Source organism: Pollachius pollachius (assembly GCF_949987615.1).
Source record: "Pollachius pollachius genome assembly, chromosome: 2".
Taxonomy (NCBI): domain Eukaryota; kingdom Metazoa; phylum Chordata; class Actinopteri; order Gadiformes; family Gadidae; genus Pollachius; species Pollachius pollachius.
In genome coordinates this window covers 35,809,375-35,831,449 of record NC_136935.1, presented here as the reverse complement: position 1 = coordinate 35,831,449, position 22,075 = coordinate 35,809,375, and the positions used below count along the sequence as shown (strand labels likewise).

General features: G+C 43.5%; 2 protein-coding genes across 5 annotated transcripts in view; one reads left to right on the top strand and one right to left on the bottom strand.

Annotated features, from left to right (window-relative positions):
* Positions 1 to 2,700: 2,700 nt before the first annotated feature.
* On the top strand, positions 2,701 to 3,244 carry LOC307091982 (retinal cone rhodopsin-sensitive cGMP 3',5'-cyclic phosphodiesterase subunit gamma-like; the record flags this gene model as incomplete). The annotated part of the gene is made up of 2 exons (XM_079758836.1): positions 2,701 to 2,807; positions 3,127 to 3,244. 2 exons carry the CDS (start codon positions 2,701 to 2,703, stop codon positions 3,242 to 3,244), a joined length of 225 nt encoding a protein of 74 aa, XP_079614962.1.
* A 9,774-nt stretch (positions 3,245 to 13,018) lies between these two features.
* Positions 13,019 to 22,075, bottom strand: part of rbfox2 (RNA binding fox-1 homolog 2) — a 31,195-nt gene continuing 22,138 nt past the window's right edge. For 2 of the 4 annotated variants that reach the window (XM_079758948.1, XM_079758951.1), the window contains 7 exons: positions 19,120 to 19,219; positions 18,878 to 18,934; positions 18,543 to 18,693; positions 17,601 to 17,646; positions 14,511 to 14,605; positions 13,567 to 13,639; positions 13,019 to 13,361 (listed from right to left, as the gene is read on the bottom strand). In XM_079758948.1, the coding sequence (XP_079615074.1) occupies positions 13,296 to 13,361; positions 13,567 to 13,639; positions 14,511 to 14,605; positions 17,601 to 17,646; positions 18,543 to 18,693; positions 18,878 to 18,934; positions 19,120 to 19,219 (588 nt within the window). In that variant the 3' untranslated portion in view covers positions 13,019 to 13,295. Of the gene's footprint in view, positions 13,362 to 13,566; positions 13,640 to 14,510; positions 14,606 to 17,059; positions 17,097 to 17,600; positions 17,647 to 18,542; positions 18,694 to 18,877; positions 18,935 to 19,119; positions 19,220 to 22,075 lie in introns of all 4 variants that reach the window. The other 2 variants (XM_079758950.1, XM_079758949.1) reach the window with 2 other exon arrangements.

Genomic DNA, 22,075 nt, shown 5'->3' with positions numbered 1-22,075 from the left:
TGTCAGAAAACTGTGTGACCAGGATGATATTATTAGCATATTTAATGAGTGTAAGTGGTTGCATGTGATTGCCTTGCTATCGTCATAACAAAAAAGAGAGAAACCAGCCTGCAATAAAATCCAAGGAAAGCTCAACAACAACAGACACATCAACATATCTCCATGGAGACAGTGCTGTTATAAACCCTGTCGATAAGAAGGCCCCTCCCAGGTCCAAGCAGAGGGCCGCTCATACCTTCATGTGCGGGCCCCCACGCCTGGCCAGAAGGGGTGAGCTGTGTTTAGGCACACTGAGAAACAAATTAACATTGACCTGTAAACAGTCTTACACGGGAGCCTTTGATTTGCTTTTTAAATTGAATTAATCTGTTACTAGAACACACTTAATTCTGTATCATCATAATGGCAGCTTCTCTCTGGTTAGACTCATTCAGAGAGCTCTGCCACTCCCGGTGACCGTAAAGGCCTGTACATGCTCGGCCACTGTAGCATGTAAGCAGCACCACCAGGGATCTTCCACATCAAAGCGACCTAGCAACATGCGTGGATCTCCAACCTAGATGTTGCGAAACACTGATTCGTGACTTTACGGGCAGGTCTGCTTCCGCAGCCTCTCAGTTGGGCTAATGTTACAGCTAACCTAGCTTAGCTTAGATTCTAATAAACATCGAACCCCTTTACTTGCTTAACTTTTAAAAAATTGGTTGTAAATCATTAGTAAATACAAAATAGGGGACAGTTTTGCCAGAACTGTGTTGGCAAAAAGAGGGTGACATGATTTTTCAATCTATCCAAAGAGGTCGTGGACATTTCGGCGGACAAATCCCCCTCTAGTGTATGCTTTGTGTAATGACACGTTGTGTCGGCTGCGCTACAGTATAAAGGCCTGTACATTAGCTATACAACATATAGCCCATTTGGCCAGGGGACATGATTTATACTGAGCATTGGATAGACTTTGTGGATTGTTCTGTCTATTTGTATGGCTTTCACAAGCTTTATGTGTCACTGTCAATAAATACTTTATTGGGTTTACTTACTTTAAATAGTATACCGTTTTACTGTTGTCCTGAAGTGTCCAACTAGCAATCAATTCAAGAAATATAAACTTGTGGGTTTCAGTTTGCTTTGACTTTATTGTCCATATGCAAGCATTCAAAGATGAATATGCTTAGAACAGAATAGGATTAGTAAAAAAAACAACACATTGCCAACATGGACAACAAATTAGAGCGTTAAACACAGCAAAGACTGGATGTTAAAGTGCCCGGTCAATACAGTGTCTTACTGGCCCTTGTGTTTTAGTTGAGTATTGTCATTATGGTCCTGGTGTCTGAAGAGTCTGAGCTGGGCTTACTTATAAACTAGGTCTTCCTGTCCTGAGAATGAGAGGGTCTGGTCAATTTGGGATCCCAGGTACTTAAAATAAGTGACCTGCTCCTCCTCTGGTTTGGAGAGTGGAGGGGACAGTCTATTTACCTCCCAGGCACTTCTCCTTGGTGTAAGCCACATTCAGTTTGACTCTGATCCAACCATTGGTTGACAATGTCACAACCTGTGACTTAACATCACACACACACTAACACACACACACACACACACACACGCGCACACACACACACACACACACACACACACACACACACAATCTCAAACACAGGTGCCCATTTGGTGAGAGAAAACGCATTGAAAGTGGCCTCCACCAGACGGCCCTATCTAGAGAGTACATTGTGTCAGGCTTTCCAGATTGTCCCTTCATGCCCTGTACGGATCTAACCCTTCCAATAAACCATTACAGATATTAAAGAACACATTTTCACAGTTTAAATGTTTGTTTTTTGTATCCACTGTTTGTTTAGGGGATTAAATGTAGCTGTCCCTTTTAAGACACTTAACTGAGTAAGAGTTTAGTGTCAACTGCTTCTCATCAGTTCCAATTAGGTGGCCTACTCTGTTAATCGGTCCTAAAGTGGACAGTAGTCTCTCACTCCTCCCTCCCTGAAGGAGTATAAAGGCAGCAGCCAGGTGGGCATAGGACTGACAGACAGAGACACTTACTTGGAGACATAAAGACAAGGGGATCCTCCTCAAAACACAGGTAAGAGCACGTCTATCTGAACGACTGAGACTTGAGTTCTTCATCAGAATCTGTATTTTTATGAAAGGTAGCTTTGGTGCACAGTATAACAAATGTCAGGTATAGTAATCAATTGAATGAATAATGAATAATGCTGGGAATGGAAGAGGACTGCACACTCAGCAGAACAACAAGGACAAGGTGTACCTCCAAGCCTGATATGGAAGATGTATATTGGCCACACTTAGTCTCACCTAAGAGTTGGATTCTATTTGTATTGACTGATGTTTTCAATGTGGAGTGACTTAGCTCCAATTGAGACTACTTCTCAGATTTGGGACTATAGGACACATCGATCAGCTGTAGTACATTTTTATATTAATTTCAGTAATTCATTTTTAAATATTGTATTAAAACTGCACATTCCAGGTTAATTCTACATGACAGATATCATTCAAAGCACTAGGTGTCAACCATAACATCCATGCAGGCTTTGTCGTACCTCCTCCATGTTGAAGGATGCCTCTGTGACAGTTTGCTGTTGAGGGCGTACTGTAGATGGGTTGTGTGTTGCCGACTGCTGAAGTGACGTCTTCATGTTTTCTTACAGAATCTAAAACAAAATGGACATTGCTGTTCCAGCCGCCGCCGACAAAAAGGCCGCCCCCAGGTTCAAGCAGAGGGCTGCTCGTACCTTCAAGAGCAAGGCCCCAAAGCCTGGCCAGAAGGGGTGAGCTGGGTTGAAGGAAAACTATGAGTTTTCCGAGCTATTTTACCGATCATTTTGGGTCTAATGCAGATATCAACTTTTGAAATTGGTCCACTATTAAGCGGGAACGCTGCTGCCGAAATCCGCCTAGATGGTCTTACATAATTAAGCACCAACGCACTAACATGTAAACAGTCTTTCAGAGCTGCATTTAATTAGCTTACTAATGTTATTAATCTGTTACTAGAACGCAAAGTACTTTTATTCTCCATTTTAACTTGCTCAGTTCAATTCCCATCGTCGGGTTCTCTTGACATCACTCTTGTCCTCGTCCAATCAGATTCGGCGACGACATCCCCGGCATGGAGGGTCTCGGCACTGACATCACGGTGGTGTGCCCATGGGAAGCCTACGGGGACTTGGAGCTCGGGGACCTGGCCAAATACGGAATCGTCTAGAATCTTCTAGAAACTACTTCCTGACCCTCCCCCCCTCATCTTGACATCTTCATTGTTTGTCTCCCTATGACCATGTGAAGGACGCTAGTGGGGTCATACAGCAGGCCCTAGTCTGGAGCCACCCTATGTCTGTGTATATCTTGTCTGATGCAGACTCAGTATCTACGCATTGATATTTGGATGTCTAGTTCAACAAAATTCCTCACAAAGGCAAATACTATTTAATCAGCAAGAAATTCGACAGCTTTTAGGATAATTATCATCTAATATGGTCTGTTTTGTTTTGTCAATACATTGGCTGCAGGACATATCTTATTTAACCTGTTTCTCCTTTATATTTGCCAATGTGAGAGATGTATTTGTCTTTCCTTGTACTTATCCATTTATTTATCTAAATTATTTATCTAAATAAATGGATAACCCTACAGGATATGCTAATATTTCTGCATTCGACAGACTGTTGCATCTACAATCAAATGCTGAATAAATGAAAAGTTCTTGAAGTGTGAAACATCCTGGATTTGTTCATTTCAGAACAAGAAATAGGGGGATTCATGAACTTAAACCCAACTGAAATGATGACCAGATGTTCCTCAATGTCGTCACATGGACATTTTGTACTAAAAAGAGACTGGACAAGTCTCAAGGCACATGTAACTGACTAGTCTGGGGAAAAGCCATCTGGAGGTTGTTCAATTCAGACTGTAGAAAGGTCGGCTTCTGAAGTGTATGTCCCAGACTAGGATTTAAGACTTGTGGGGAAGGTGTTCGAACCGATGCAGACCTAGTCAGTGAAGATATAGTGAAGTTATAAAGGCTTGTGGTTCCCAAACATTTTTCTGCCTTGGGGAAGAAGATGGGGTATCTCTGGTATTATGAACTGTTACAGTAGTGGGGACAGCAACACAATTAAGATTGGTTAAAGGGGTGATATTACGCCTTTTTGACTTTTCCCTTTGCTTTAGACCCCGTCCACGGAACTGTTTTTTTTGTGAAAACGTCTTGTGCATTTGGCCGACCATCCACATGGATCCGGCGTTTTCGGTGCCCGAAAACACACTTTTCTGAAACCAGCTCCCAGGGTGGATAAGTTAAAAACCGACCTATGCGTTTTCGTGTTAGGATTCGTGTGGATGCCTGAAACGCAAACGATGGCGTCATTGCCCCCCCTCCAGCTGGGCGACGTTAGAGTTGCATTGAATTTTCATTTTTTTTTATTTGTATTATTTTTGTAGCTTTAAATACAACCTGATGGTAAATGTAATTACTAACTGTACATTAAAAAGTATTTCTGCTCAATCTAAAAGGTTTACCAACTGCTATCTCCTCCTCGACTGAATGTTTGTATACAGCGTGCATGCTGGATGCCCACAGGCTTGATGCGGTTCACTTTTTTTTGTGTAGAACCAGCGCCTTGAAAATGTACTACAGAGTTTCTACAGCTCGATGCGTTTTCGCAATGAGTCCGTCTTTACGGAGATAGTCCTCAAGTGCTTCAAAGGAAAACAGAGTTTTCGTTTTCGCCCGTGTTGACGGGGCCTTAGAATGTTATATGATGTATGTATACATCTTTTATGTCTGCTAAGCTAGAAAGATCGAAGTCCGAGCCAGTGGGAGTTTTCGCGCCAATCGAGAACGCCCCTCAATAAGTGTGTGAACCTCTCATTTAGCTTAAACTTAATTTCCATAACAGTGTGACGTCACACGTCAGTGGCAGCTGCTGAAGTGCAGAAGTCACGCCTCCCAGGTACCCAGAATGTTTACAACTTCTCGGGGGTGTGAATTTGCAGACGCACACGCAAAGCGTTCGACCAATCGACTGGGCTACTCGGGAGGGGGGCCTTAATGGGACATGATACAAATCTGACAGTTTTTGAAAGATGCTGAAATTTATTTGCAGAATTTAACAGTGGAAGAATAATAAGGGCTATTTATTACATACAGGCATGTAACCCTATTAAAGTAGTACCCCATATGCAATTATTAACCCTAAAAAAGCATGATATGGGATCTTTAAGAATCCTGTTTCTCACTTCCAAACCCCCTCCCCTTCCCTGAAACAGAGCCCTTATCCTATACTCAATCCTTCTAATGTTAACTGTCGTGATCACACGCACACACACACACACACACATACAGACACGCACACACACTCAAATACACACACATTCATACACACACACATTCATACACACACTACCACCACCAGGGGCCAGTCAAACCTCAGCATCACACACACACCACATCCAACCTGACTCACTCTGCCTTGAAGGGTTCGGTCCTGAAGATCTCCATCTTCTCCATGCTCAGAAGGGATTCCACAGTGGATGGAGGACGTGACAGGAGAACGTAAACCTCTCCACCCAACAGGGAGAGCATTTGTGTGTCTTGACAACAATGAGTAATAATCAGAACCACACCCATTTGACCCATCAAATGCTTTAGGATTTCCTCAGCTGAGATCCATTGAGGCAGAGGGCAGTTTGATCATGAGCTTGGTTTAAAATTGAGAGGGCAGAAGAGAGCAAGATTTTGAAGAAAGATAATACCAAAACGCCCTGTCTACGGCCTCCCTCTTTATCTTTCTCCGCCATTGAGGAGAATTGCATTTACGGCGGCGGGGTCATGCACTTGTCATGGCGCTATGTGGCCGCATGTGATGGACAGTCAAAATGGATTCCCCCAAGCCAATCAGGGAAGAGATGCCGTGATTGGTCGGAAATGAGCTTGGAGCTGTCTAAAATCCAACTTATTTTATAAAGGCAGGCACGCAGTCAACAACAACATATTCTCCCAAAGCATTTCACTCACTGAAATTATGTAATTTCTAACAAATTACACTCAAATGATAGCTCTTGAATCCATCCTACAGCACCTTTAAAGTGCCAGTATCCTGTTCCACAGTACTGCATGTTGAACGCTTGGTGAGAGTGGAAGAGGTATGTCTAGGATTAGGGTTAAAGATCACTGGTGGAGAACTGCATGGCTGGGGGCTAGGGGGTGAAGCAACTCTTGCTCATGGAATGATCTCTTATTGTCCTTCAAATTCAAATCCCCCAGGAACGCTGAGGTCAATACTCTAGCTTCATCAAACCAACGCAGTGCAGAGTCAGCTCCAGTAGGAGGACAGTGGGGGTGGGAAGGGGATGACAGATGATTCTGTGTTCGGCCATGTCACTGTTACCATGGCAAACCTCTCCGTGATGTCAGTGGCAGGACCCTACACGTCGGGGATGTTGTCCCTGAATCTGATTGGAAAGAGACAAGAATGATGTCATCATAAGTAAATGAGATGGTCATTGGATAACATTGACATCTCATATATTAGAGAAAAGGCGATGGAGGGGAGATGGAGAGAGACAGACGGACAGATAGAGCGGCTGGCCCATTCTACCCAGGCTCCTACTCTTGAAGGTGCGAGTAGCTCTCTGTTTGCACTTGGGAGGGGCCTTGTATCAGCAGGGTTTACAGTGTTTTGTAAAGTTTCTGCAGGGCAAAAAAATGTACTGTTGTCAATACCATACACACAGTATTAGCTTGAAAGTTCTCAATAGATCATTAAATATATTCTTCAAAGCGTCAATTGCCTTCACTGATTTCCAAATTGCCTATGATTCCTTCAACATTTTTTAAATGGTTTGGACATACCTGTCTTTGCAGTTTTGACGTGTGTATCTGATCTTTTGTACGAGAAGAGAGAGCCCTCCATGTTTCTTCTTTGGCTCCTGTGGTTAATCCTAATTATCTCTCTTACTCTTAACTCCCCCAGCAAGCATGCTGAGCTCTCGTCAAAACAGATAAGACCCCAGGATAAAAAGTTATAAGTGCATTCTCTATTTCAAGGAGAACCTTTGTGACGCATGTGTTTGTGTGTGTGTGTGTGTGTGTGAATGTGTGTGTATGTGTGTGTTTTTGGTATGTGTGGGTATGTGTGTGTTTGTGTGTGTATGTGTGTATGTGTGTGTATGCATGTATGTGTGTGTGTTCGTGTGTATGTGTGTGTGTGTGTGTGTGTATGTGTGTGTGTGTGTGTGTGTTTGTGTGTGTGTGTTTGTGTGTGTGTGTGTGTGTGTGTACGTGTGTGTTTATGTGTGTGACCACATGTGATCGTGGTAATTTTACTGCATTCCATTATAATATAGAAAGAAATAGCAGATTAACACGGATAAATCCACAACACCACCACACAGCTTCAGTCAGAGATGGCGAATTGCACAAATAGCGATTTGTATGCTAATGCTAAGATACGAGCAGAAGTCTCCATGCATGTTGATACCAAAAAGGACATACTAACTGCTCCCAAAACAATATGGGGTATACTCCCTCCCTCTATAGCTTTATTCTCATTACATCCTATTATGATCAAGTCAGGTTTTCCTTCATTATTCACCACTGATGTTTTTAATTTGGGTCCAAAAAGGATAAGGATTCTCAGCTCCCTGTTTGGTTTATTACGGCTGCCCCCTCCAGTCATGGTCTTAAGACAGAGTGGTGGTCTGCTCTTTCCCTGCATGTAAGCAGTGTGTATGAAGTTAATCTGATGCTGTAGGGGTGTGTGTGTGTGTGTGTGTGCGGGGGTTGGGGGTGGGCGGGGCAAGGTGAGAGGAGGACATGTGAAGGGGAGATCAGGGGAGTTTAACATGGTGAACTTGCACGCTATATAAGGAAACAGAAGCCCGGGAGACCCAAACAGGAAGTTGATCTGGGAGCCACTGGAGACCTTCCACAAGAACAGGTAGGACACACACCGTCACTTTGACTATCTTGAGCTTTACTGAGTGGATATTGCATGTGACAGAGGGGCAAAGAAACTTACTGGGTACCAGTATGGTATTGGTGGAAAAAACGCTGCATCATAGAAATAGGTCACATTTAATTATTTGTGATTATTCATATTTTCTGGGTTCATTTTTCTGGATTATAGGCTTCAGTGTTCTGAATCAAATAAGGACCAGAAGCAGCGAAAGACGATTTGGCCTTTTTTAAATGTCCAAGAAGATGCCTCCTCTGACATCTGCAGCTCTTTCTTTGAAATGTGTTTTATACCTTGGACCTACTGCAACTATCACTTATGTTGAAACGTATTTGAACCATGAGGTGTTTAACAAAATGAAAGCCAACCACCCACGGCTGGACAGACATCTCTACTGAAGAAAGAATGGTGGAAATCATTGTTGGAAATCATAACTACGTGAAATCACTTTTTCAGTATAGTGATTCATAATTGGATGATTTCAAACAATATCCATTTACATTCTGCAGTGCGTTCAGAAGTGAAATATTCTGAGGGGCTACAGCACAGATGTGTGTGTGTGTGTGTGTGTGTGTGTGTGTGTGTGTGTGTGTGTGTGTGTGTTTACGTGTGTGTGCATGGGCATGTGTGCGTGGAGTCAAGGGAAGTCAGAAGGTTAATTGGATTGCAAGCAGATTAACATCAAATGTGTGGCTTGAGAGAGGAATCTCCTTACACCAGGGGTTTAGGACTTACACAAGCCACGCGTTATTCGGATCAACTCCATAGCTGGCTGACATCTTTGGCGCCGAGTGGCCACCTTGTGTGTTGACCCTGTATGCAGGCTGTAACCTGGCCAAGACTTATCTTCTTTAAAGCCCAAAATAGAATAGGATTGTTAGGCTAATTTTACACCAGGCTGGACCAAATGTGTTTGTGCTTTTGTACAGCGGTCCAGCTATATGACCGTTCTGTTAAGTAATTTCTCCTAATCTGAAAGGATTTGGGCAGCAGTTGAGGGAGGGTCGGCAGGGGTGGGGAAGGTGTTGTAGGGCTGGTTGTACGTACACCACAGTTAAGTTTACAGAAAACGAGGGATCCAAAGCGACATGTGAAGTCAGCTGACATGTTGACCAAACAAATACGGCTGGATTTGTTTTTTAATCGTCACTAATTGTTTCAGTATAATATGGCAGACCCGGCTGAGAAGAAGGCCCCTCCCAAGTTCAAGCAGAGGTCCACTCGAACCTTCAAGAGCCGTGCCCCCAAGCCTGGGCAGAAGGGGTGAGCAGGCTTTACTGTCGCTCTGTCTACCGCCGTCTGTCTCCTTTCTACCTCCCTCTCTATCCCCTCTTCTCTCGTGTATACGGGATATAAATCTTTTCCATTGACCATCCAGCCTACTCATGTTGACATCACTCTTGTCCTCGTCCAATCAGATTCGGCGACGACATCCCCGGCATGGAGGGTCTCGGCACTGACATCACGGTGGTGTGCCCATGGGAAGCCTACGGGGACTTGGAGCTCGGGGACCTGGCCAAATATGGAATTGTCTAGTACGGCAGTTGGTCTGGATGGCCAGGGAGGGGCCCTGGTCATTAAGACCCACTGCCGCTTTTCTCTGCTCGTCTTTCAATTAAAAACTCCCTCGTCTGTCGACCTAGTCGGTTTATACACACACAATATATGCCCGTCTACAGATTCATAAGAACTGTAGATCTCTGATACAGTTTGCACAAAATCTCTTTTTGGCGCCGTTTTACCTTTTGTCTTGTCAACGGTTTTGATGCATATTAAAAGTGACAGGGATGTCATACTTACATTTCGGCTCAGGGTCTATCCTGAATGTGGGCGCTGTCACGCTCTCACACTTGGATAAGCACTGGTGTTGTTTTTCCATTGTATTCTCGAAGGTTTGACAGCTGTGGTTAAAGCTCAGCCAGCATCTTCTCTCCTCTCCTGCCTTTACTCTGACATTACTGTTCAACCCCGTCCGGCGAGATCATTCACGTGTGAAAGTTTTAAGATGGTGTTTTTATGCATGCTTGTACATTTTGTAGATTCTGGCAGAAATTAAAGATTTAGTAAATAAATGTCAATATTTTCCCAAGAAACCCTTGTTCAAAATTGTCCTTATCATATATAGGTGGACCAATGTTGTGATACTGGATTGATTTATTATTTCTGAGAAAAATGACCAACAAAATAGCGTATGCTAGAAGGCAGCTTACATCTGCACCTTATAAAAAAAACACAATATTGAAATAACGGGATCTTGATTTGTGAAAAAAAGCAAAGCAACAAATATAAAATATATAATGTACACGCTTTCTAAATATATGGATTACAGAAATAAAAACAAGTGTGAAGCTGCATCACAACAAAACATTTTTATATAAAACATTTTATATGGACATTCAATAACAAAACAATGGCAGTCAGGGAAAATAAGAGGGAAACCCATCAAAACCATAGCATGGATAGATGACCACACAGCTAATACGATACAATGAGAATAAAACCATGACTGGAGACTGAATATACCCCATGCTCTTTTGGAGCAGCCATTTAGTCTGTCAGTGGCTCTTTTTTTTGTTGCAAAACAGCACTGTGCTCTTCGTAGCTGTGCGCTAGTCTCCTAGCAATCAGCGTCAAAATGGCTAGCTCCATATCGGTAAGTGGTCAAAAAGAATGCAACTGTGCACTGCTCAGAGTCTGAAAATACACAAGGTCATGCAAAACAATTTTCAAACTCGACATGTATCGCTCATGCTGGTTGTCCATGCCTCCAATGGTTAGAAAAGTCCATCTTTGTATATAATTTTTTTGTTGTAGCACTTCTCAAGTTTTGAACAAGAAGGTGAAGGGACAATTAGCATCTTTGGCTAGGTTTCCTTCAAAAGAACCAAAAAATGAAATATTTTTTTCCGAGCACATTCTATAGTAATATTTAAATATTAAAAAGTCAAGCGAAAAAATCAACATAACGTATGGAACAAAAGCCAGCTGCAAACCAACTACAGCGAAGACTTTATCCAAGCCGTCTTAGCTTGGTGGGGATTGAAATGGAAGAAATGGACAAACTATTTCAGAATTAGCTGCAGCATTTCAAACACGGGTTTGTGGTTCATAAACCACGACCCACAGTTTATTTTTCTCCCCCATGTTGAAATATTATCTTTAAATTCTAACACTTTGCGATATTTAAGCCAAACGTTCCTATAGCTGGCTAAATATTTATTTTTTTCAGCACTGAAATGTAAGGAGCCATGTTAAAGCACTAATATAAAAACCAAAAGAAATAATATAAACTAAAATCGGAATACAATTTGCTTAACCCTTGAGAAGTGCCACAGGCCTCTGTTCATTCATCTCCAAAGGGCTCGGTCACCTGTAAACTACAGACACAAGTTTTTATTTTTATTTTTAGCTATTTCTGCATATTCTGAAATACAAATTAACCTCATATAATACCAGAGCAAGTCATTAAATAACATGTAATCCAGAAACAGGCGAGAGGCCTGTTCTGACTATATGACAAAAAAAAGAAAAAAGATCCAAAACAAACAAAAATGTGTGAACTCTGCATTGCAACATGCGTTTCTGGTCTCCACCGCCTCTCTGTCCCTTCAGGTAAAGGACAAACGTTTGAGAGTAAAGTTTAACTCACACAAGTATAGGAGCATCCTTTAAATAAAAAGTAGAATAATAGTAACAAGACAGCAATTCGATTACCAAGGATCAGGATCATAATATAAGAATAAAGAATATATTAATAATACACAAGCAGAAACAAAGTGTGCTTCCTAAAAATCTTTGGAACCAAATAAAACCAAAAAGGCAAAACAACCACATTTGGGAATAGGATTTAGAATAGAGAATTATGTAGAATATTTACTTTCGATCCGCTTGTTGACTCTTTCGTGTGTAACAACTGCTGTCAGTTTTTCAACTGTTTCTCCTCAGGAAGACTCATTTTTGCGTGTTTTCTTGCTCTACTAAAAAGAGGGAGCATTTTGGAGATTTCAAATAATTCATTAAGATTTTTTTCGATGAAGGAATCAATAAAAAAAAGGGTGTATACCCCTTGCCTTCCGATGGGGATTATAGGGAAAATATTTTAATGATTTGGAACATGAATAAACCAAATCCTCCTAGAATTTAGGCGAGTAAATTGACAGTAGTGTTTTAAAGTTTGTAGTGTTGTCATGGCAGCCTGGTCACTGGATCTGAGGCATGGGAGACACCAGTGAGACGACCAACTCTACCTCCTGCTATGTGCTCTCATTTGGATCTAGGTTGTCATTGTATTTTTATCACATATTGAGTGCAACGAGACTCATTCCAGCCAGGTGAATCAACGCCATGTCATAAAGAGTCCAAGCCGAAACGACATTGGTCATGATACAAAAAAAAAACCTTTTTAATAATCATTAAATCATTATAAAGAACGATAATAATCATAATTTGGTAATAATATTTTTTTTCTCATGTCTAAACTAATTTAATTGCATATTGTAACAATTTAAAGTTTAAAGGTTCACATGTCCAAACACTAAGAAAACGAGGTAAGGTACATCTGAAACAAGCCCCGCCTAACCTAGCCTCGCTGAAGTGATGTCTAGCTTATAACGCATCACAGCAGCCGCCGCCATTCCCACTCCTCCTTTTCAGCACGCACAGCAAACGAACAAAACTCCACTCCGCTCAATCAGACCAGTCCCCCATCCTGTTTTTTTCGGCTTTTAAATGGTTTATGCGTTTTTTTTTGTTTTCTGTTCAACAAAGTACAAACCGTCACCTAATTCCTAATCTGACCCACCCCTCCCCAATGTTCCTGGTCGTTGTGTGAGGGCGTGTGACGCCGCACGGTGTACTTGGCTTGTTGGTTCACTTGGGTGACAGCTGTTCGAATGTCAGTTATCCATGCATGAGTTAGAGCTTCTGGAAGATCGTCTGGGTCTGCTCCCATGTCTTGTGCTGCTCAGTGTCGGGGGGGGGGGGGGGGGGGGGGGGGGGGGGGGGGGGGGGGGGCGTAATGGAGGGATTCTATAATACAGCCGTGCAATAAAGTAGGCGGCCATCTTGGTTCTTTTTTTTTCTTTTTAGGTCAAGGCCATCCATTAGTCTTAGCATTCCTTATTTTTTGTAGTGTAATAAAAAAAGAGAAAAAAAGGGTGGGATTTTGCTGGAGTGGGATCAGAACTATCTCTGTATACAGGGTGCAGTCCTCCTCTGAACCAACAGAGGGAGCTCTTTCATAGAGCCCGGATGGAAGAAGAGGGGAGGGGGGGAAAGCTCCAAGGAAACGTAGGGTCCTTAGTAGGGAGCAAATCTACTGTAGCCTCCCCGGTAGAGAGTTGCCTGGGAAGGATCACACAACATCTTTGGATTAAAAATAAATACCAGACCATTACAAAATACTGGCAGAAAAATGAACACACACACACACACACACACGATAATAATGTCTATAGTGAGTGATTGAGTGAGTGCGTGAGCGAGTGCGTGAGCGCGTGAGAGGGTAAGTGAGTGAGCGAGAGTGCGTGTGTGTGTGTGCATGTGTGTGTGTAAGTGTGCGTCTTCCTACCATGGCTCCAACACCGTAGGCTGCGGGAGCGAGAGCAGCGTGGTACGGGTCTGCAGTGTAGACCCGTCCATAGCTGGGAGACAAAGAGGTTATCATCAGGTTGTCAAAATCGAGACGTTCCACCGTCTATAAAAGTCTTTCACAATCCAACCATCGGGCCGGTTTACCCAGCATCCCCTTGCCGAATGGATCCATATTGTGGTGTGAATTCATGAATCTACATCGGGGCATCTGTGTGCTAGAAAGTAGTTTGACACTAGAGAGCAGACAACTCCAGCGAGAGAGACACCAAGTCCGCTAGAATAGCCTTCCTGCTGGGAGCTTTTACCCTTTTTTAATAAAACCGTACATGTCGTCGCTTGCATCGTCTTCAAAACAATGATTCTGAAACGCAGGAGTAGTAAGGTATAAACGGTGGTCCTTCCTATGTGATTTCCATCCCTGAAATGATAGCCCATGTTCTCAGTGAGCGATTCCTGCCAACTGCTCTCTCCTCGTCAATTGGTCCTTCGGGGGAACTGTGCAGCAAGCAGTGCTTCTGCTTCCATTTGGGCTCTGTCCCCGACATCTGTGCAAAGTACCGTCGCTAGAGTCTGGCTAATTTTATAGTCCAGGAAGTGCTTGGCTGAGGAGAACCATTAGCTACGTCCCTACTGGCTCAACTCAAATCAGCCAAATGTTCCCCCTAGCTTATTCACTGCGGGGCTACGAGACACTCAGCAGGTTTCAGATTCAAACTCTCCATCGTCTGAAATGTTACCCAATTATCCCCTGTCGCAAAAGGGGAAAGAAAAAGTCGTATTTGTGCAATAGGTCCCCTTAGTCAGGCTGGCTTCATGAGGAATGTCCTTATTTTGTCAACACAAAAGAACTTGGCTATCTTTTCCTGTTGGTTGAGAGGGTCAAAGCTAGGCTAATGCTAACCATGTTGTGGGCTGACTCACCTGTCGCTGTAGGCTGCTGCCGCTGCAGCTGCCGCTGCCGCTGATGGGGCTGCTACGGCTGTCGGCTGGGCGTAGCGGTACGCTGCGTAGCCACCCTGAGGGGCCGGTGGAGAGACAGATGGAGACAGAGACAGAGAGAGATGTGCATAGAGGAAGAAAGTAAAGAATAGAGACAGATGCAGAGAGGAGATTGGAGAGAGGAGACAGAGAGAGATATGAAGAAAAAGAGGGATGCAGAGAAGGAGAGAAAGAGACAGAGACAAATAGAGAGAGACGGACAGCGAGGCCGAGACAGAAATAAGGGCAAAAGAGATGCAGAGATGCAGATATACAGAGGGAGAGATATAGGCAGAGACAAGGAGAGAGAAAGACAGAGTTAGACAGACAGATGAGTAGAAAGATAGTAAAAGAGAAAGTAGAGACATAAAGAAACGACAGGCAGAGATGAAGAGCGACCAGAGGTATAGAGTATGGTGATATAATTGAAAGGAGAGATGAAGAACAAACAAAAGGAACAAAAAGAACAAAAGTGTCTCGTTAGTTTTCCTTCGTCCCGTGCCCTGCGGTGCATGACATGCGCTAATGTGCCAGCAGACGGTCAGTGAGCGGATCTTAGGGTTACATCGGGAGGGGGGGAAGAAGAAGAAGAGAGCCAACAGATTAACAAGCAGACAAGTCAGGAGACACCGGCTACTGTGGTGCAGCAGAGGCATTCACGCGACACGTAGCTCAGGCTCTGTGTTCGTCTCTCCCTCCACCTCCAACACTTGAATGGCTTTGCACGCATCCAAGATGGACAACGGTGGGTTTAATTTGTTGTGGCTGTGGTCGTTGGTGTTGGGCACGGAGGAAGAGATCAATCATAACCTCATACTGAAGCCCCGCCCCCCTGTTCCCCTCGCGAAGGACCCCATTTCGCGGAGGGGAAGGGGAGGGTAGGCCATCGGTCACACTGTAGTGCCGGATGGACAGCTGATGGAGAGACACACTGTAGACGGGAGGTGGGGGGGGGGGGGGAAGCGTCTCACCGGTCGGGATCACACCCCCAAAAAAAAAGAGAAGGAAAGGAAACAAACACACAAAAACAGACACGCACACGCGCACCTTAACACGCTAGCTCACATAAGCTCACGTAGCCAGCGGCCGTTAAACTAAACACGCATCATGCACCCCAGAACAGTGGAGGTCAGAGTGTACACGAGGCCAAACGCAGCTCTGTAGAGTGTACACGAGGCCACACACAAACGTCACTGCAGGCTAACCCTAGAGAGGACATTCAGGCCACGCCCTCCCCCCCCCCCCCCCCGCATTCAGCATCACCACCACACACTGGCTACTGGGAGGGGGGGGGGGGGGACTAAATAAAGAAAGATGAGTGCAGAGTAGAAAGGATTCAGGAGGAAATAAATAATTGAGTTTAAGGTTCTAGGGGGATCGAAGGAGGCAAGATAAAAGATAAAAGATGTAGACAGATAAATAAATAAAAAATGGGAGGGTATGGGGTTTGGGGGGGGGGGGGTAAGCCTTGTAAGTATGTCTGCATGCCGACATTGATTCAGTTAGCATGCCACAGGTGAAACGGTTTCCGGGAGCTTGCTGGAAGGGGTCTGAATTAACAAGGTGTAAGTGGATATCAGGGCGCCCTGCCCTCCATTAGGCTCCCTAGGACGTCTGTCAGCCCGCTCTCCTGCTGCTGTCCGCTGCCATTTCCTCTGCTGTACTTTATCGATTTAATTTCCCGTCTCAAGGTATTAAAAGGAGCACCGTGTAAGAGTTTAAAGTTGTGCACCATTATCCGTTCTTGAGGCACTACGAAGGAGCCGCAGTACGGCTTGTTACTTAGCTGTTACAGCTAGCACCGAGAGCTAAACAACTCAAAAGGTGAAGCTAACTATTTTATTGCCAACAGCAACGGTTGGAAATAAACACTTGAAAGGCCACGATTAATGATAAAAAGTGTCTTGGTGCTCGGTCGTTATCTAATTTATTTATTGCCGAAAGGAATGTTAAAATAAAAAAATATTAAACTTAATGTTAATGGTATAGTAGAATACAAAATTATACAGCATATAGAACATTTCACCATCCCTACAGATTATCATTGGAACATTTGAAATAAACAGTGCCCCTTTTAAAATCTGTTCTGGTTTCTTGATAATCTCCTCTGACTTCGTAAAAGTATATTACTGGAATTGCTTCAATATAAAATATCTTTCTAAAGTGATTAAAAATATATCAATTTAAAGCTCACTTTTTTTTTTTTCCTAAAATATTTGGAGTTTATAGACCTCACTAATAAACCACACTAATTTAAATTTGATAATACATTTATCTGAATCTCTCCGGTTGGTTTAAAAGAAATGAATCCCACATATTGTTCTCCCCCTTCCGTGACTCCGCCCACGTCCGACTCCAGTGAGTTAGTAGAAGAAGACAGAGAGGGCATTTCAATCTCAGATGGTCAATAATGCCTAGCAGCACACAGTCATTGAAGATGACAAAAAGAGAGAGAAGGATGCATACTGGCTCTCACACAGAGTCCACCCTACCTGGGACAATCTGCTACTAATATCCTGAAACACTAGTCTACAGAGAAAACAGAAACATCCGTTGTCAAGCCGCTCGCGCTCACATCACGCGTTCACACAGGCGCACGTCAAAATCACCGACACAACGCACACAAACCCACACCGACCCAATGGAGACAAAGCACAGAGCAGCCTACTTGCGAATGCAGAACTCAATGACACTATTAAAGTCCAGGCAATGGTTTTCGCCCTTAATGCGATATTTATTTATCAGTTGGCATCTCTGGGTTGATGTCCATGAGTCATTTCTTAGCAAAAAATACTTGGAACCTGGCATTACCAAACTACCAAACAGATTACTTTAGGGAACATGAGTCATATTTGATTATTCAAATATTGTGGTGACGCTGAAGTAGAATGTGTCGACTACCTACCAGGTAGAAAACTCTGTGCTTTGGGCCCCGGTTTTAATCTTTTCACACTTGAAAACAAAACGAGAGAGGGGGGGAAAAAGAGGGAAAGGGAGAGAGAGCGAGATGGAGAAAGAGAGGGCTATACTTACATAGAGTTCAGCTGCACCGTAAAAGCCATCCTGATAGGCCATCACACTGAGAGAGGGACAGATGGAAGAGAAGAGGGGTGGGGGGGGGAGATGAAGGATAGCGGGGAAGAGTGGTGATGGAAGGTGTTTTTTTTGTGTTTTTAATGGTGTGATGTGCCACCATGTGGCCATTTGATGAAACAGCAGGGGCGGTGATGAAAAGAGGGAAAATGGTGCCAGGAAAGATAATGAAGAGAAGAGGACGGATTGTGAGATTAATACACACCGTGCAACATGCAAGGCAAAATACCAGCTCTTTGTGAATAGACAGAGGACTGGTTCTACAGCCTCTCCTTTCATGTATATCTATTGTGATACATAGATTATGCGTCACTAAAGGTGGACTCTATGGTGACACAGGAAATGAGATTAACTTTGATATTAAATAAACAAGGAAATGGTATTTCACTCTTAAGCACACGATCAATTCAAATGATTGGATTGAGCACCCAATATACATAGATAATGATCACACAACATGCACAGTTGCTGACAAATAGATGAAAACTAACTGCAGACAATAGACATGAGTTAATACAGAAAAGGGATCATTTCTGAACGCATGTGCACACTAATATGAATCCGTATGTCTATGCTCATAATAATCTGTCTGTCTACACACTAATAATCTGTCTGTCTACACTACACATCTGTGTCAGTCCAATATTAATATTGCCGTGTGCACTAATATTAATCGGTCTGTCTACACTAATATTGATGTCTGTCTGTCTGTCTGTCTGTCTGTCTGTCTGTCTGTCTGTCTGTCTGTCTGTCTGTCTGTCTGTCTGATAAGTTCCCTTACACCGATACCTTCCAACTACTAGGGCTAGGTCTACCCCTAATTGGCCATGTGCTGTCTGTCTGTCTACACCAATACGACTGTCTGTCTGTCCATGTGCTCACCCAGGATAGGCGGGGATGGCCTGCTGGGGCACGGCGGCCCTGACGGCGCTGTAGACAGGCCGGCCCCGGCCCCTCAGGTGGGCCCCCCGGAAGGTGGCCGCTGTGGTGGCGGCGGCGGCCGCTGCTGCCGCGGGGTAGGGGAAGCCTGGCACTGGGGGACACACACACACACACACACACACACACACACAATTAAATAACGTCACAGTAGCAGTAGAGAAGGGGCAGAGAAGAAGGAAAAGCATAAAAGAAAGAAAGGCAGAAAAAAAGAAAGAAAACAGAGAAAACAGAGACAGAGACAGACATGTAAGACTGCTGTTTGGAGGCGTTCAAACCTGTGTATAGTTCCGGGCTGTACATGGCTCCAACCATGGGGCTCAGCTTCCAACCGGCTGTGGAACCACAACAACAACCGCAACACAAGCCACAGTATCGGTTAGCATCGCCGCGACGACCGCCACCGCGACGACCGACACCGCGGTGACCCCCCTCCCCCGTGTCATTATTTTCAAAAGCCAAAAGACAAGACCTTGTACAACATGGTGGAGGAGTGAAGGCTGCGCTCCACGGGACGTACATAGCGCGTTACCGTACGGTATCGTGGCCAGGCCCTCCCCGTTGGAGTACGGGGTGGAGATCTTCTTGTTGGTCATCACCCTGGCCGTGGCGTTGTTGACCTGGGCACCGGGAGACGGGAGGGGTTACAGGCCAATTTCACTCCAACCAATAGGAAAAGGGTTGGGATGGGGGGGACGGGGAGGGGACATCGATCACATAATCATAGTCGGATTAAAGCTGAAGGTTAGACCAGCGATATGTCTCGTTAAGGAAGACACAGGTTAGCGGAATAAGAGTGATGTCAACACTGGATCAGTTGAACTTCTATGTTTCAATTTTACATTTATTTATATACTGTTTTGGAAAGACACAAGTCTCAGTTGGTGTGTCCTTGGATACCAAACAATTCAAAAATAAATTAAAATGACAAAACATTTTACGTTTAGGTTAGAAGGAATTAGTTAGTTAATTCTGTTGATGAGCAGCAATGATATTTGACGCATGCGCTTCTTTTCAAGGAGAAAGACAGTAAAAAACTAAAGATTCCAGCGAGTAATCAGGCATTTGGTAAGCCGAAAAACAACGGCACACAAAAGGAATAAACAACGACAAAAACATTTCAGATCAAAAAAAGCATTCAAAAATAAAAAATGAAGACCATTCCATTGCTACCTTTTAAAAAAAGAAAGGGAAAAGAAGGTGAAGAAAGCAGCAGTTTCATCAGTTGAACATGATACAAAAAACATCCAGAAAGTTCAAGATTACGCACAGCCAATCATGACCAAGAAGTGAGCAAAACAGGCCAATCAGCAAGCAGAGGATGCAGCCAGTAGAACAATCAAAACAGTTTTGCAGCCCTTTCGGTTTAATACACACATTTATAAAAAGAAAATAAAGACAAAAAGGGGTAGAGAAGGGGGGGGGAGATAGAGATGGAGAGAATGAAAGGAAAGAGTGCACAGGGAGTAGCCATCCATATTGAGGAACACACACATGATGGTCTGACAGAGAAGGGAAGAGGGAAAGAGAAAGAAAGAGAGAGACAGACAATAGACATTCACGAGTGCAATTCATTTGATGGACAAACAGTAAAAAATAAACGACAACCAAACAAAATAAATCAACACCAACATGTCGCACAAATCACTCTGAATACATAGACCGTTTGCCTACATCAGACCTAAGTGGGATCGAGCAAGAATGAAGAGATGGCAACACGGGTGAGGGTGAGCAGAGAGATAGAGAGAGAAAGGAAAAGAAAGAGAATGAGAGAGAGAGAGAGAGAGAGAGTGAGAGAGAGAGAGAGAGAGAGAGAGATAGAAAGAGAGTCCACAGAGAGGATGGGGGAAGCAAATATCATTCCTCAAAAAAAGAACAAATAAATGAAACCAAACCATGGTTGTGAAACACTGCCAAGCATTCCAGATCAGTGCGGCGCACTGGAGAGACCTTGAAGCGCACAACCACCAACACACACACAGTCCAAAACCAAACCGAGCAAAACCATAATATACAAGGACAACCCTTTGAAGACAAAAGGATTTATTAGCAGTATTTTTGTTTTAAAACTATATTCAACCAATGGTGAAATACTTGATATGCAAGTATTTAAAAAAAGGGCCTTACAATTTTTTTACTTAATTTTTATTTTACACTCCCGCTAGAAAACGTATATTTTCCCCACATACAAATATAATTCCGTAATTAAAATGATTTTGTGTGGGTTTTGTCCTACTTTGTACCGTCAGGTTCCACAACTAAGTCTTCGCAACTATATGGATTGCAAAGAAGGGTGAGAGACGCACAGTCCTCTACATATCACCGGGTCATCACAGCGCGCCACAACTACAGTTCCCCAAGCTAACAGCGCTAACGTAGCACTCATGCTCCAGCATGCGTCCCACTACAGAAGAAGGTGCACAAATGCAACTACTGTCTAACACAGAAGACACAAGAGATGGGATAGCACTAGTATGACTTCATACGGATGGTGGAGAAAAGTAAATCAAAAACAGAGGACACCATGCAGAATACGGCACCTGGAATCGTACACTAAATGCAGTTAGACGGGTGATTTCGAATAAATGCAGAAGATGTGCTAGTTGTAGTTGGTCGCACTTGCAGGTAGATGCGGTACATTCAGTTATACAAGTGGCCTTACGGAAATGCCATGCGATCAATGGCTAATTGCATAATCAACGGTTCATTAAGCACCTCCCCCAAATCAATCAATCAATCAATCACAGGATTATCCAATCAGACTCTTTTGAATAAATCAAGCCCCCAGTCAGTAGATAAGAGTCCATCTTTTGTGTGTTGGGTGCAGTAAAGTTTTAACTTGGACGGATGGGGTTGGGAGAAGGGGGTCATTCAAAGATAATGCCATGTATACACAACTTACCGTTGCTGGGGAAACGGCGTAAGGACACGCGAGCAGTTACCGTGGAGACTGACAACAACAACAACATACAAAAATCATCAGGGAAATAGAGAAAATATATGTATAAGAAAGAAATGATGAACCAAAAAAAAGTTTAACAAATAAACAACAAAACAAACAAACCCCCAAAACAAACAAAACAGACGAGGTAATGAAAAGCAACCCCCACCGTGTGGTAGAGAGGAAGTGATGTCAAAGGTCATAGGTCATAGTCCCCAAACAAGTTAAGTCTCCTTTTAACCACAACCTAAAAACATCTGCTGGTCTCACCCAGTAACCTCACTCACTAGCACGGGAAAGCCTTGCAAGTAAAAACTAAGATCTAAACAAGCATATTAAATGTAGCAACAACTCAAAATAGCCTGAGTTAATTTATAATTATTGACATGATGATTCATTGGCTGAAAGGCTGACAGGGTGGAAGTAGAGAGAAGGAAAGTGTAGAGAAAGACAGATGGACGTGAGATGGGGACGTTGGTCATTAACAATGGAGGGCTGGGGGACAGACAGGAAGACACAGACAGGGGGTCTGGAA